The following is a 13416-nucleotide window of genomic DNA, read 5'->3' on the forward strand; positions in this document are numbered from 1 at the left end:
ATCATCACCTCCCATGGCTTCTCCTACCACTGCTACGCTGACGACACGCAGCTGTACCTGTCGTTCCCCCCGACCGATCCGGGGATCTCAGCTAGGATTGAGGCCTGCCTCACAGACATCTCCGCCTGGATGACCGAGCACCACCTGCAGCTGAACCTCGCCAAAACAGAACTTCTCATCATCCCGGCTAAACCCTCCATCTCCCACGATCTCTCAATCACCCTGGGATCTGCGACGGTGACCCCTTCATCCTCTGCCAGGAACCTTGGGGTTACCATGGACGACGAGCTCTCCCTCACGGCCCACATTGCTGCGGTCTCCCGGTCGTGTAGATTCACCCTCTACAACATCCGGAAGATCAGTAGATACCTGTCTGAGCACTCCACCCAGCTGCTAGTCCAAGCACTTGTCCTCTCCAAGTTGGACTATTGCAACTCGCTGCTCGCTGGTCTCCCAGCATGTGCAACCCGCCCTCTTCAGAGGATTCAGAACGCAGCGGCCCGCCTGGTCTACAATCTACCCAGACGCTCCCATGTTACCCTGCTCCTCATCTCTCTCCACTGGCTACCTATCATGGCCCGTATCAGATTCAAGACCATGGTACTGACCTTCCAAGCAGTGAACGGGACTGCACCCGTTTACATCAAGTCTCTCCTGCAGCCTTACGCCCCCACCCGTCACCTACGGTCTTCTTCAGACAACCGCCTGGTGGTCCCACCGCTCAAGACCACCCGGTCCCAACACAAGCTCTTCTCCTGTCTGGCCCCCCAGTGGTGGAATCAACTCCCCACCTCCATCAGAGACACTGACTGTCTCTCCACCTTTAAGAAAAGGCTCAAGACGCACTTGTTCCGGGAGTACAACGGTACTTAGGAATGGTTCGCTTGACCCGATGTTAGTTTCCTCAAGGATCACAATGACTCTTGCTTAGAGACTTGTTGCTCTTGTGGTTAGTGGTAACTGATTTAAAAATGTTGTACTCGCTGTGATATATTGGTTTTATTATTGTTGCTTGTTTTTTTCCACAGGTACACTTGCACTTAAAGCGGTTCATGTTGTTTAATTGTGACTTGTTTAACTACATGCTCTTATGGTTCTTCCCTTTGGCACTTACTTTGGTTGTTCACAATGTGTGCTTCATGTTTTGGCTACTCGCAATGTTTTTGTGGCTATCTTGTTGTTATGATCAGTGACCTATGCACTTTGTAAAGCTCTCTCTTGGAAGTCGCTTTGGATAAAAGCGTCTGCTAAATGAATAAATGTAAATGTCTCCTGTGAACCCACCTGTTGTGTGAGGCTTTCGTTTGTTTGGTCCTTCTGTGTGTATATATGGTTAGTTTGGTCATTCTATGAGTATATTTGGTTAGTTTGGTCATTCTGTTTATATATTCTGTATATATGGTAAGTTGCTGGTAATATCTAGTTGCTCCCTTTGTCAGTCCTTGTTGCGTGGTTGCGTCTTTACGTGTCGGTATGCTTTTAGCGTTGATCCTGTATGGCCTCTCCCTGCTTTTGGGTTCACCCTCTTCAACCACACCTTGACAGGATGTCGTCATCTGGAAGCCTCCCTGTCCTAAACCTGAAGAGATTTAGCCTCTCATACTTAATGATCAAACTCTGTACCAGTATTCCCTAAACCTCGCTCCAGTTGAAAGAAACTTGTATAAGTGACTTGGACACACATGCACACCCACTGTAAACAGTACTTTTAGAAGCAGTAATTTAACACAATTACCCACATCAATACTGTGTGTACGTCTGTGTGTGCTATGTCCCCTCCCTTCACCCTCCCTTCTCTCTCCTCTCCTCCTGTCCTCCCTTCTGTTTCCACTCTTCCTCTGTCCCCTGCCCTGCCCTTCCTGCTCCCCTCCTCTCTCTCCCTCTCTCCACCCACCCTCCCTCCCCACCCCTCCCTTCCCCTCACATCTCCTCTCTTCTCCTTCCTTCTTCTCTTCTCCACTCCCCTCCCCTGTCTCCTCCACCCCTCCTTTCATCCCCTCTCCTTCTCTCCTTCTTCTCTCTCCTCCCTTCCTCTCCTCTCCACCCCTCTCTTCCCCCCTCTGGATGGATGGATAGTTGAGAGAGAGAAGGATGAGGGTAGAAAAGGGAAAGAGAGGAGGAGTGGAGGAAGGAGGAGAGAAGGGTGGGATAGAGAGAGAAAGAAAAGGGGGGATGAAATGGAATGTGGAGGGAACATGAGGAGGATATAAAGATGGAGAGATAGGGGGGCAGATCTCTCCCTCTCCTCTCTATGAGAGTCCGTCTAGTGCCAAACTACTGAAACACTTGCTCATACACATACACTCATCACTTGTGCTTTAGTACTATTTTACTGATGTCATGCCAATACATCCTGAATTAACACATTATAATATGTAATTTTAATGAGCAATTCATTAATTTGGAAGAGAGAGTAAAAGGATTTGGACTGATGACTGGATGTGTATGTGCCCTAGACAGCCTCATAGATCCCACCCTCTCCTCTCCCTCACCACTCCCCTCTCCACCTGTCCTCCCCTCCTTCCTCCTCCACTCCCTTCTCCCCCCGCTCCCCTCTCCTGTATTGATCTCCTCTCCTTCTCTGTCCTCCTGTCCTCTCCTTTCCTCCTCTCCCTCCTCTCCTCCTTTAGTCCTGCTCTGTTCTTTTGTCCTCTCTTCTTCCCAGTAGCTGGCATGTGTGTTTCCTTTCCCCCTCACTCCCTTCCCTCTCCACTGCCCTACCCTATCCTCTTGTCCTCCTCTCCTCTTTTCCCCTCCACTCCCCTCTCCCAGTTCCTCATCTCCTTTCATCCCCTCTCCTCTTGTCCTCCTCTTCTTTTCTCTCATCTGTTCTTCCCCTCCTCCCCTCTTCCCCCCTCCCTCTCCTCTGCTCTCCTCCACCCGCTCTACAACCTCCTCTTCTCTTGTCCTCGCCACCTTTCACCCCCTCCTTACCTTTGCTCTCGCCTCCCTCTCCCAGTGTCTGCTCTAAGCTCCAGTTGCTGATTGTGTGTGTGTGTTTTCCATCCCTCCCTTCTCATCTCAGCTCTTCTCCATTTTTCTCCTTTCTTCTGCTCTTCTCTCCCCCTCTCCTTTCTCATTTCCTTTCCTTATCTCCTCCCTTTCCCTCGCCTCCTCCTCCATTCCTCCGCTCCTCCCTCCCTTCTCATCTCCTCTCCTCTTTTCGTCTCTCCATCTCTCTTCTCCTCTCTCCCCCTCCCCTGCCTCCTCCACTCCCCAAAATGTAAAGGGAACAGGAGGAGGATAGAAAGATGGAGTGATGGCGGGCGTATCAGGGGCAAAGAGATGAGGGATGATGAGAAAGAGAGGGATTTGGAGGGAGAGAAGTAGCATGTGAGGGAGAATAGAATGAGAGAGAATGAAAGGAAGACAGGGAGAGTGGAAGAGAGGAATGGATGGAGGGACAGAGAGCAGGGTAGAGAGGTTGAAACAGAAATAGAGATAGAAAGAGAGTGATGATGGGTGGAGAGAGAAAGATTGAGAGAGAGGAAGGGTAGAGAGAGAGAATTAAAGGGGGAGGGCAGGAAGGGAGACATTCTAATGTGAATGATGATGATGATGAGTAATATATTGTGTTTTGGTCTCCCCCATCAGATGCCCGTGAGCTCACACTGGACCCAAACACAGCACACAGAAAACTCTCTCTGTCTCAGGAGAAGAGAAAGGTGACATGTAGGGAAGAGGAGCAGCCGTATCCTGATCACCCAAAGAGATTTGAGAACTGTGCACAGGTGCTGTGTAGAGAGGGTCTGTCTGGGCGCTGTTACTGGGAGGCAGAGTGGAGTGGAGGAAGGGTTCATATAGCAGTGACATATAAAGGAATCAGCAGGAGAGGAGAGGGTGATGACTGTAGGCTTGGATGGAATGACAAGTCCTGGAGTCTGTTCTGTAGTGATAACAGATACTCTGCCTGGCACAATAATAAGAGCACTGACATACCTGTCCCCCCCTCCCGCTCCCACAGAGTAGGAGTGTATCTGGACTGGCCGGCCGGCACTCTGTCCTTCTACACAGTCTCCTCTGACACACTGACCTACCTGCACACATTCCACAGCACATTCACTGAGCCCCTATATCCTGGGTTCAGGGTTTGGTCTGACTCCTCAGTGTCCCTGTGTCAGGACAGAACAGCCCACACACACTCTCACACACTGTTCTCACATAGATGTTACTGAAGATTGAACTGTATACAGTTGTAATTGATATCCCAGAGTGTTTGTAAATATTGGTGTGTGTAGATTGTTCGTTTTGTTTTCATTGTTGACAAACAACAATCCTGTCTTTGATCTCAGTTCCACTGAATGTGATGAACTAAATTGTGTCTTACTGACTAAATAAGGAGAAATAAAGATGTTTTATACAGGACGATAGAAGACATGCTGTTTGTTTGTTGGTGACCCAGTGGCATTAGACACACACACACACACACACACACGTACACACACATGCATACACTGTAAACACTACACTTAGGACCAGTAATATGACAGTATTATATATACAGTATGACAGCCACTTGAATACACACTGTCTGTGTGTATGTCTAGTGTGATCCCCTCTCCCTTGGCCTGCCCTACCCCCACCCTCCCTACCTACTCTCACTAAATAAGGAGAAATAAAGATGTTTTATACAGGATAATAGAAGACATACTGTGTGTTTGTTGGTGACCCAGTGGCACACACTTGTTTGGGCTTGCGAGCCAGCTAAAGAGTAGTAGGCTAACGTTACGTTTTGAGTAGATGGCGAGCGCGAAACGCCGAAATGGATGCCAATAAGATTCTGAATGGAAAGTTTACTTTTAAAAAGTTGCCAAATGGTTCCATTGACAAGACCAATGTGATCTGTGTGTTTTGTCGTTGTGAACTGAGCTATCATCGCAGCACGTCCAGTCTGAAATACCACTTAATGTCCAAGCACACAGCTGATGCGAATTCTCCGTCCCATCGTCAAAGCCAGGCGATTGCAATGTTGTTTTCAAAAAAATATTCACGCTAAGCAAGCCGATCCACTTTTCCATGTTGATAAGAGCATTAAAATTCGAAAAAATAATGGGACAAAAATCAAGGGACATTTAGAATAGATAAAAATGTTCAATTAATTGCGATTAATTGCGAGTTAACTATGACATTAATGCCATTAATTGCGATAAAATATTTAAATCGTTTGACAGCACTACTTTAAAGGGGCGATTGATTGCAAAACCGATTTTACCTTGTCATAGTTGAAAAAGTTGAAAATTTCACTTTTTGAAACTGCTACTTGCAAACGCTAGATTTTGAAACAGTGCAAGTTGTGACGTCACAACTTGCAGCATCAACTTTGTCACGCCCCAAAATGTACATTTACCCACCCTCTGGTTTTCTGGTCCAGGAACATAAACAGAGGTCGCCTAGATCTACGACACTTTTTTAGCTAACTGCGCACTGCTCGGTACATCCACAGGAATTACAAATAAGAAAGTTCATAAGTTTTCAAGATATTGAAAATGGAACGCCATAAATGCAGTGTTCAAGGCTGTACCGGGAGAGAAAAACAGCCTGGGACTTTGAAACGCAGAAGTATCATGCAGTGCTATCGAAGACTGTTAACAAAATTTGATCTAATACAGTATCTAAATATGAATACGGCAATTCTCCCTTAGTTTCTTTTTCCTTGCTTCTCTGTTTCTGCATCTGCTTTTAAATGTAAAAGAACAATAATCAGTTAACTATAGTCAATAATGAAAATTATTCAACAAACTAATTTCCATATAATAACCCGGTTAACATATAGTCTACTGTGTACAGTCGCATTGCACCTGTCAAATTCTCTCCTCTGGACCCTGTCACCACAGCCTCCATCTCTTGCCCCGTGTCACCTGTCGCTGCACAGAACAGAACAAATAAGACAATTGCATTTGAAAAGCACATTTAATTTTTAAAGCCAAAAAAACATGTTGTGCATATTTAAAAGAGTGCCTTTTTCTCTTGGCCATTTATTTTCCTTCATTTAAAATATATAGCTTATATATTGGCTAACAGTAATACCAAATGTACATGTTTTTAGAAAAATGAAAACAATATGGTTTGGATATTTGAATTTTCTAAATGTCGACAATGCAGCTGCTTGCACCTGACGCCTCTGGTAGGCTACTGCCGCATCTTCGGGCTGCAGACTCTCTCTCACTTAGCTTGGCTTTTGCCAGTCTAAACATTTGTTCAATGTTTTTACATTTTGCAGAATTTTGCAGGGGTGCCCGTTGTTTTTGTTTTCTTGCTTTTTCCGCGCCACCCTTTTCTCCTTTTCTTTTCTTTTCTTTTCCTTTCCATTTATTTGCAAAAGAAACAACAATGTCTTTAGCAATAGCTAAATATGTCTCGGATGCAAACGACTTTTAAAACACTGCACACGATCTCATTGCTTCCACCCACTCCAACTAACTGGCCGTACTCGTAAAACGATTGATTTTTGACCAATCGTGATCTGTAAACCGGACGGACAAGTGCACCGTTCAAGTTTACACGGGGGGAATCCCCACCCCCACCCTTCGGATTTTGGATCGCTCCAGTTAAACATTTTCTTGGTATTCAGGCCGTCCTCAAAGCGTAAACTATTAGGCTATATTTTTTTTTGCATAGTGCCGTGGCCATAGTGGCGGTTAGTTGGACCGGCCGTTCGGGAAATCTCCCGACTCTCCCGATGGCCAGTCCGACACTGGATGGAACATTAACATCAGTTTACAACATCTTCGGGATTTATAGGCATCCATTACAATAAATGTTTACACATTGATATTTTATGCCACAATCAACAAAATATACATATTTACCTTTTAACACAGAACCCAGGCAAATGCGTGTTCAATGACCGTCAACATAGCTTCTCGCTTTTCTCCAGTTATTTTCCAGAGTTCCTTGCCCCACAGGTGATAACGAAATCCTGACAGTGCCATCTGGTGGCGTTAATAAGTATACACATTGTCCCACCTCGCTACACTTGTAATAATGAAATACAACTTTGTAATGATCACAGCAATCAAAATAATCTTGAAGTCTAAAAACTGAAAAATATGTCATGATTTTTAAAAATACATTACCCATAGTTGCTCATCCTTCTCCTCCATCCCACAGTAGTGGCACCGGTTGCTGAGATTGTCTGTTAAGACAAACAGTATTCATTAATATTCCAACAAATATGCTAACAGTAAAATAACACATTTTGCATGATACTACTTCACTGGCTGTATGCTCTCACTTGTATTAAAGGACATGCATTTCCAAGAGCTTGGAGATTGACAACGATCAGCCAAAACAATAACACACCAGTTTCTCAGAGGAGGGCAGTGGCTAAATCTAGCCTCAGCTTGTTTACTGCCTTCTGTGTGGTTTTGATGTTTATTGCCTCCCCTAATTATTTTCTCAGCAAACTAAAGAGAACATGATCATTAGATCAGCATGATCACATAAATGCATAGTCTAACAAGATGACAAGATCCATATTTTTACACAACCAGAATGAGATTACACTGGAAAATCCTAAACCACAAAAATAAAGGTCCATTACAGTACATACTCAAACATTCATACATACATACAAACATTCATGCATGAAATTAGTTATCTTTAAGAAAAAAAAGATTAATGACTTTGAGGTTGACAACATTGTTTAAGTAATGTATAGTACAGTACATTCACCTTTAAGGCAAGGACACCACACAATGTGTTGTTTTGCTGACGTGCATGAGGGAGGGCATGCCCATCGAGAAACATTGCAACCTTTCTTCTGCATGAATGCCCTTAAGTATAAAAATATTGCTTGTGAAAACTGTTGCACAATCCTTGATTGAACATCTTGTACGACTTCTTTCTGTCTGACACTATGGTGTTAGTACTTTTGTACAATAAAACTCCATTTGAATGTATTTACCTGGTTGTCTCCAGGCACCTCTTAAGGCTTATATATGCTTCTGCGTTTTTCGAAAAACGGACACATGGGAACGCCCTCTTCTCCGAGGAACGCCCTCTACGAGCTCTCCGTCAGCCCTCGGAGAGCCCCGGAGAGCTCTTGAAATCAACGTGTTTGTTGCTAACATATTTGGCTAATCCAAATCTCTATAATGGAACGCCCCGACGGGATTGAAGATATGTAGACCGCTATCGCTTTGGAAAAAAGAAAGGTCAAGGATATCCACTCTTATGCTTGTAGTGCTGAAGATGGTGGCGTTTGTGACTCTTCCCCAGTCACTCCAATCAAACAGAATGCTCCAAAGAAGAAGAGAAGTGAACCCTCTTTGAGTGATGTACAGGATAACATTATCAGCATCCTCACGGCCAAAATCAATGAAAGAGCTGACCATATTGAAGACATGGTGAAAATAAACGCAGTTAGCATTGTCAATCTTCAAAAAACCATTGACTTCACGATAGAAGAGGTTAAGACTCTTAACCCTCGTGCTGCCTTCGGGTCACATGACCCAAAGGTTCATAACGAACCATCGTTGTGTTTACCCAATTTTACCCAATACAAAAACAAATACAAATAATTTTCTTTTAACCATTCCAATGTGGGGGGTCTGACACAGCCCGACAGTTAAAAGAAAATGCTTCACTTTGTTTTTGTATGAGGTAAATTTGTCGCAATACGACGGTGGGTCACAATGACTGATGGGTCAGAATGACCCGAAGATAACACAAGGGTTAAAGAAGACAACAGCCATCTACAAGAGAAGGTAGAACAACACGAGAAGACAATCGCCGATTTAGTAAATAAGTCTAATGAGGCTGAACGCTATAGCCGTAGATGGTGCCTCAGACTTCTCGGTATGGTCGAAGGGCCAGAAGAGAATGTTAAAGAAAAAACGAAAGAGATCTGCAGAAAGGTACTGCCGGAAGATGATGGAAATACCATTGTGAGGGACATTGATGTAGTCCATCGTATAGGCAGAAAGCTCGAAGATGGCAATCGCAGACAACTACCACGTCCTGTCATCATACGTTTCACCTCCAGAACGGCAAGGGATTCAATATGGAAAGGTTCTAAGAAAAATAACTACCTCCTGAAGAATGGTCTGCAATTCAAGGAAGATCTCACGTCCTCCGACAAAGAATCAAGGAATCAGCTATGGCCAGCAGTCAAGGCGGCACGCGAACAGGGTCTCAAAGCATACTTCGTAGGCACCAAAGCCTTCATAGATGGGAAAGAAGGTAGAAAAGAAATACGCCATAAATAATCAGTATGATAGGAGATCTTTGCGAGTTGGGTTCTCAGGTTCTTTTTTCTATACGGTTGCACACGTTGATAAGTTTAAGAGATTTATATAGGTAGTAAAGAATATATTGTGCTTATTAAAGTTATGCATTATGCTTATTAAAGTTATGAACTTAGAAGTGTGCTCAGGCTTAAACATTGGGTCTCACACTGGGTGTGGGAAGCAGGCTGTTCTTTGTGTCTCTATCTCTTCATTTTCAGAAACAACCTTGAAACCGGGTGGAGACGGCACCCGAGCAGGTGGGACGCGCGTAGGCAATAACAACTCCCTGACGCACGAGAGAACAAGCTCAACCCTTTTTTGATACTTGTGTTTTCAATTGCATTGTATATGATATGCTGGGGCAGGGAAAGATAGCCAGTTGGACTTCGTGAACCAGCCCAAACTCTGTTGCGGGTAGGGAAACGTAGACAACCCCAGAGCTCTGTACTTGTTGATTTCCAACTGCTGCATTAAAGCTGATATTATCGGACCTCTGCGACTCCAGACCACTCTTTCTAGAACACAGATTTGTGTCATTGGATACCATCATTACATATTGGAATAGACACAAAGACTTTGAATCCTTCAGTAGACCTATGGTCATTTACAGATATTTGTCAATACCAATGTATCAGATGGACATGATAGGATGTATAATTTCTATGCGATGACTTTCACATGCTAACTTATATATGCATTAAGTTAAGGTTTTGTGTACTATGTTACATCCGCTTTCAGAGGTAAAATACTGACACACACGAAGGATAATGCTGGAAGGTGGATTGTATTAGTAGTAACTGTTGACCAATCTAATTTTATTTTGGTTAATGTATATGCCAGTAATAATAACATAAATAATAACATTCTGTTCTCAGACATAGAATACCAAATTAATATTATGACATCACAATTTCCAAATACCAAAACGATTTGGGGTGGAGACTTTAACACGGTTTTGGATAGTCATACTGATAGATGGCCTCCAAGAGTGGATAATTCGGGTACTACAATTAAGAATATTTGCTTAAGATTGGGTTTTTGAGACATTTGGAGACATAAAAACCCTAGTAAAAAAGACTTTACCTGGAGTAACAAAAAAATTTCTAACCAATCTCGTATCGACTACTGGTTGGTTTCTGATGTTTTGATAGACTCAGTTGTTGATGTCTCAATTGAACCTGTAGTTCTTACTGATCATAAAGGGATCTTTCTTCACGTTAACTTGCAGAGTCATTTAAATATTCCAATTAGGAACAGTTATTGGAAATGTAACAAAGCCATGTTAGGATATAATATTTTCAGGACCCAGGTAATAGAAATAATTGATAAATGTTGGAAGCTATCAGAAACAGTTCAGTCATTTGTAAATCATTGGGAACTTATGAAATGAGAAAATTAGCCATTGTAACTGGGAAAAGGTTGGCAGAAAATAAAAGGAAAAACAAAATTGAAACCGTAAAAAATATTATGGATTATTCCCAAAAGACTAATCTATTACATCAGGAATCTGTGCACCTATCATCTTTACAAACTCAACTAAATGACATTTATGAAGACAAAGCTAAAGGAGCCTTTATTAGATCTTGGCGAAAATGGATGGAGGCAGGTGAAAAAAAAAACAGATACTTTTTCAATTTAGAAAAGAGAACTGGCGAGTTGGCGTCTATCTCTAAACTCATGATTGATGATACCCTCTGTGATGACCCAAAGAAAATCTCTGACTTTGTTGGGATTTTTTATGAAAAGTTAAATACATCTTCCCAACTCCTATCTAATATGGATCCTTTTATTAGCACAATAAAAAATGCCAGAAGGATAGATGATGGCTTTAAAAATATATGTGAAAAGGATATTACACTAAAAGAGGTACAAGACTGTATTAAGAATATAAAAGAGAATAAATCTCCTGGTAATGATGGTCTAACTTGTGAATTCTATAAATCTTTTAGTGAGCTTTGAGCATCCTTCATTCTGCAGGTGTTTAAAGAATCGATGATTAAAGGGGAACTTACTACCTCAATGAAACAGAGTTTAATTGTATTAATTCCGAAACCAAATAAGGACAACTTGTATATAGATAACTGGAGACCAATTAGCCTTTCAAATAATGATGCTAAATTATTTGCTCATATATTTGCTGATATTATAGATTATAGTGATCTAATACCGGTTGATAGCTTTATCTTTTTTATTGATTTTTTTAAAGCTTTTGACATGATAGAACACCAATTTATTATGAAAAGATTGTCTTTTTTTGGTTTTGGTACATACTTTCAGAATGCAATTCAAACCCTTTATAAAAATTGCTCTAGCTCGGTCAAACTCTCTAATGGAACGTCACAGAGATTTCATATAAATCGTGGCATTAGACAAGGTTGTCCAATCTTTCCATGTTTGTTTTTACTGGCGATGCAGGTTATGGCTCTTCACGTTAAGAACTCCAACTTTGTCGGTATAAAATTTAGCGATAAGGAACTGAAACTGTGTCAATTGGCAGATGACACTGTGTTATTCATTAGTTGTGAGGAAGAGATTACTAAGGCTATTGAATGTGTTGAGGAATTCTCTGCTGCATCTGGTCTGGTTATGAATGTTAATAAATCGGTACTATTCCCAATTAAAGAATGCAATCATTTACAGATAGCAAACATTCCTGTCAAAACAGAGGTCACATATTTGGGGGTTAACATATGTAAGGATGAGAAACAAAGATGCCATTTAAATTTTGATTATAAAATAGAAAAAATTAAGAAAAGATTTAATCTATGGTTGTTAAGAGACTTGTCATTGTATGGTAGTGTTATTGTCAAAAGATGAAGGTATCTCGAGATCTGTCTACGTTTCACTTTCTCTAGATATGCCTCAAACAATCATTAAGGAAATTGACAAGTTACTGTATAACTTTGTATTGAGAAATAAAACACATTACCTCAGTAAAGCAGTTATAAGAAACACTATTGAGCAAGGTGGCTTAGCTGTCTTAGATATGAATACGCTAAATAATACTTTTAAAATAATGTGGATTATTAGATACCTTAAGAATCAAAACAGCATATGGCACATCTTCCCAAAATATATATTTAAAACAATCGGTGGTCTGAAATTACGCTCCTGTTTCGCCCGCGAGACAAAAATGCTGCCTCCCCCTCCCTCAGTTACGACGCACTAAATTCTAACAAATATATATTTTAGACGCTACACATGTTATACATCGTTGGAAAGCTACGATTCTTGTGCTTCCATTGAAATAAACCAATTCAAGATCAAGTCGCAATAGCAAGCAAAGTCAACGTCTTTTTCCGGTGAACATTCCTTCAACAATGCCAAAGAAAAAAGTTGTACTCACCCTAAGTTGTTCAAATAGGTCCAGGTGTGCAAATCATGCCATCAAAACTTGATCTGCGTAAGTCCCAAGGGTTCAAAGTATCTAACCATGTAAAGTAATTCGTCCAAATACAATGTTTTACGTTCATGAATAGCCATTATCCTTTGTTTCATTATGCAAGTTAGCCGACGGAAGAAACAACTTGTTCACATAAAAGTGTTATTTTCTCCGGTTAGCAACGGAGTATTTACAATATGAAGGTATCAAAATGTCCGTTGAACCCTCCCCTTTTGATTGACACCTTGTTCGACCCAATAGGAGCTTCCATGCCCCGTTGACAGCCCTCTAAAGCCAACTAGGTCTGTGCGTCCTGCCCCCCCCCCCCCCCCCCCCACACTCGTTCTAAACACATTTCTCGAACTGGCTTCGACTGGCTCTGAAATTAGCTCGTTAGCCTTGTAGCTGACAGCTAGCTGAAAATGCCAATACCTCATTTGTATGCGTCTGTGGAGCCTTCAAAATAACAGTCGATTGCGCAATATGGTTGACAGAATCAGTGTTCTTTGTGCGCCAATCCTTGGAATCAGATAAAGCACTCCAATGTGTTCATGCTTCAGTTTTTGTGTTTCAGTATTACTAATTAGGGATTTAGCTATTATATATGATAGTTCTAAGTACCACCTTTCATTAGAGATAACAATTATGAAAAATAATACCTTTTTATTTGACCTTGACCTTGGTTACAAAGGGTCATTTTGGAGTCTCCAAAAGACCCTTTTAGAAAATTCCTGGATGTACTCTTATAAAAACATGTGTCAAATATGAATATATTGTGGTATTATGTTTGACTTTTGATTTGAA

At 41.8% G+C, this 13416-nt stretch overlaps 1 protein-coding gene and 1 long non-coding RNA gene across 2 annotated transcripts; one reads left to right on the top strand and one right to left on the bottom strand.

Annotated features, from left to right (window-relative positions):
- Positions 1-3602: 3602 nt before the first annotated feature.
- Positions 3603-4552, top strand: LOC134022745 (stonustoxin subunit beta-like; the record flags this gene model as incomplete). The annotated part of the gene is made up of 2 exons (XM_062464494.1): positions 3603-4116; positions 4548-4552. Coding segments are annotated over 2 exons (519 nt in total), but the record flags the coding sequence as incomplete, so codon positions are not given.
- Positions 4553-7076: 2524 nt separating this feature from the next.
- LOC134022028 (uncharacterized) lies at positions 7077-7730 on the bottom strand. Its single transcript, XR_009930608.1, has 3 exons — positions 7675-7730; positions 7303-7406; positions 7077-7135 (listed from the first exon to the last, which is right to left on the bottom strand). It is a non-coding gene; the product is annotated as an uncharacterized LOC134022028 (long non-coding RNA).
- Between the last annotated feature and the right edge of the window lie 5686 nt (positions 7731-13416).

This window comes from Osmerus eperlanus, chromosome 6, assembly GCF_963692335.1.
Source record: "Osmerus eperlanus chromosome 6, fOsmEpe2.1, whole genome shotgun sequence".
Classification (NCBI taxonomy): Eukaryota; Metazoa; Chordata; class Actinopteri; order Osmeriformes; family Osmeridae; genus Osmerus; species Osmerus eperlanus.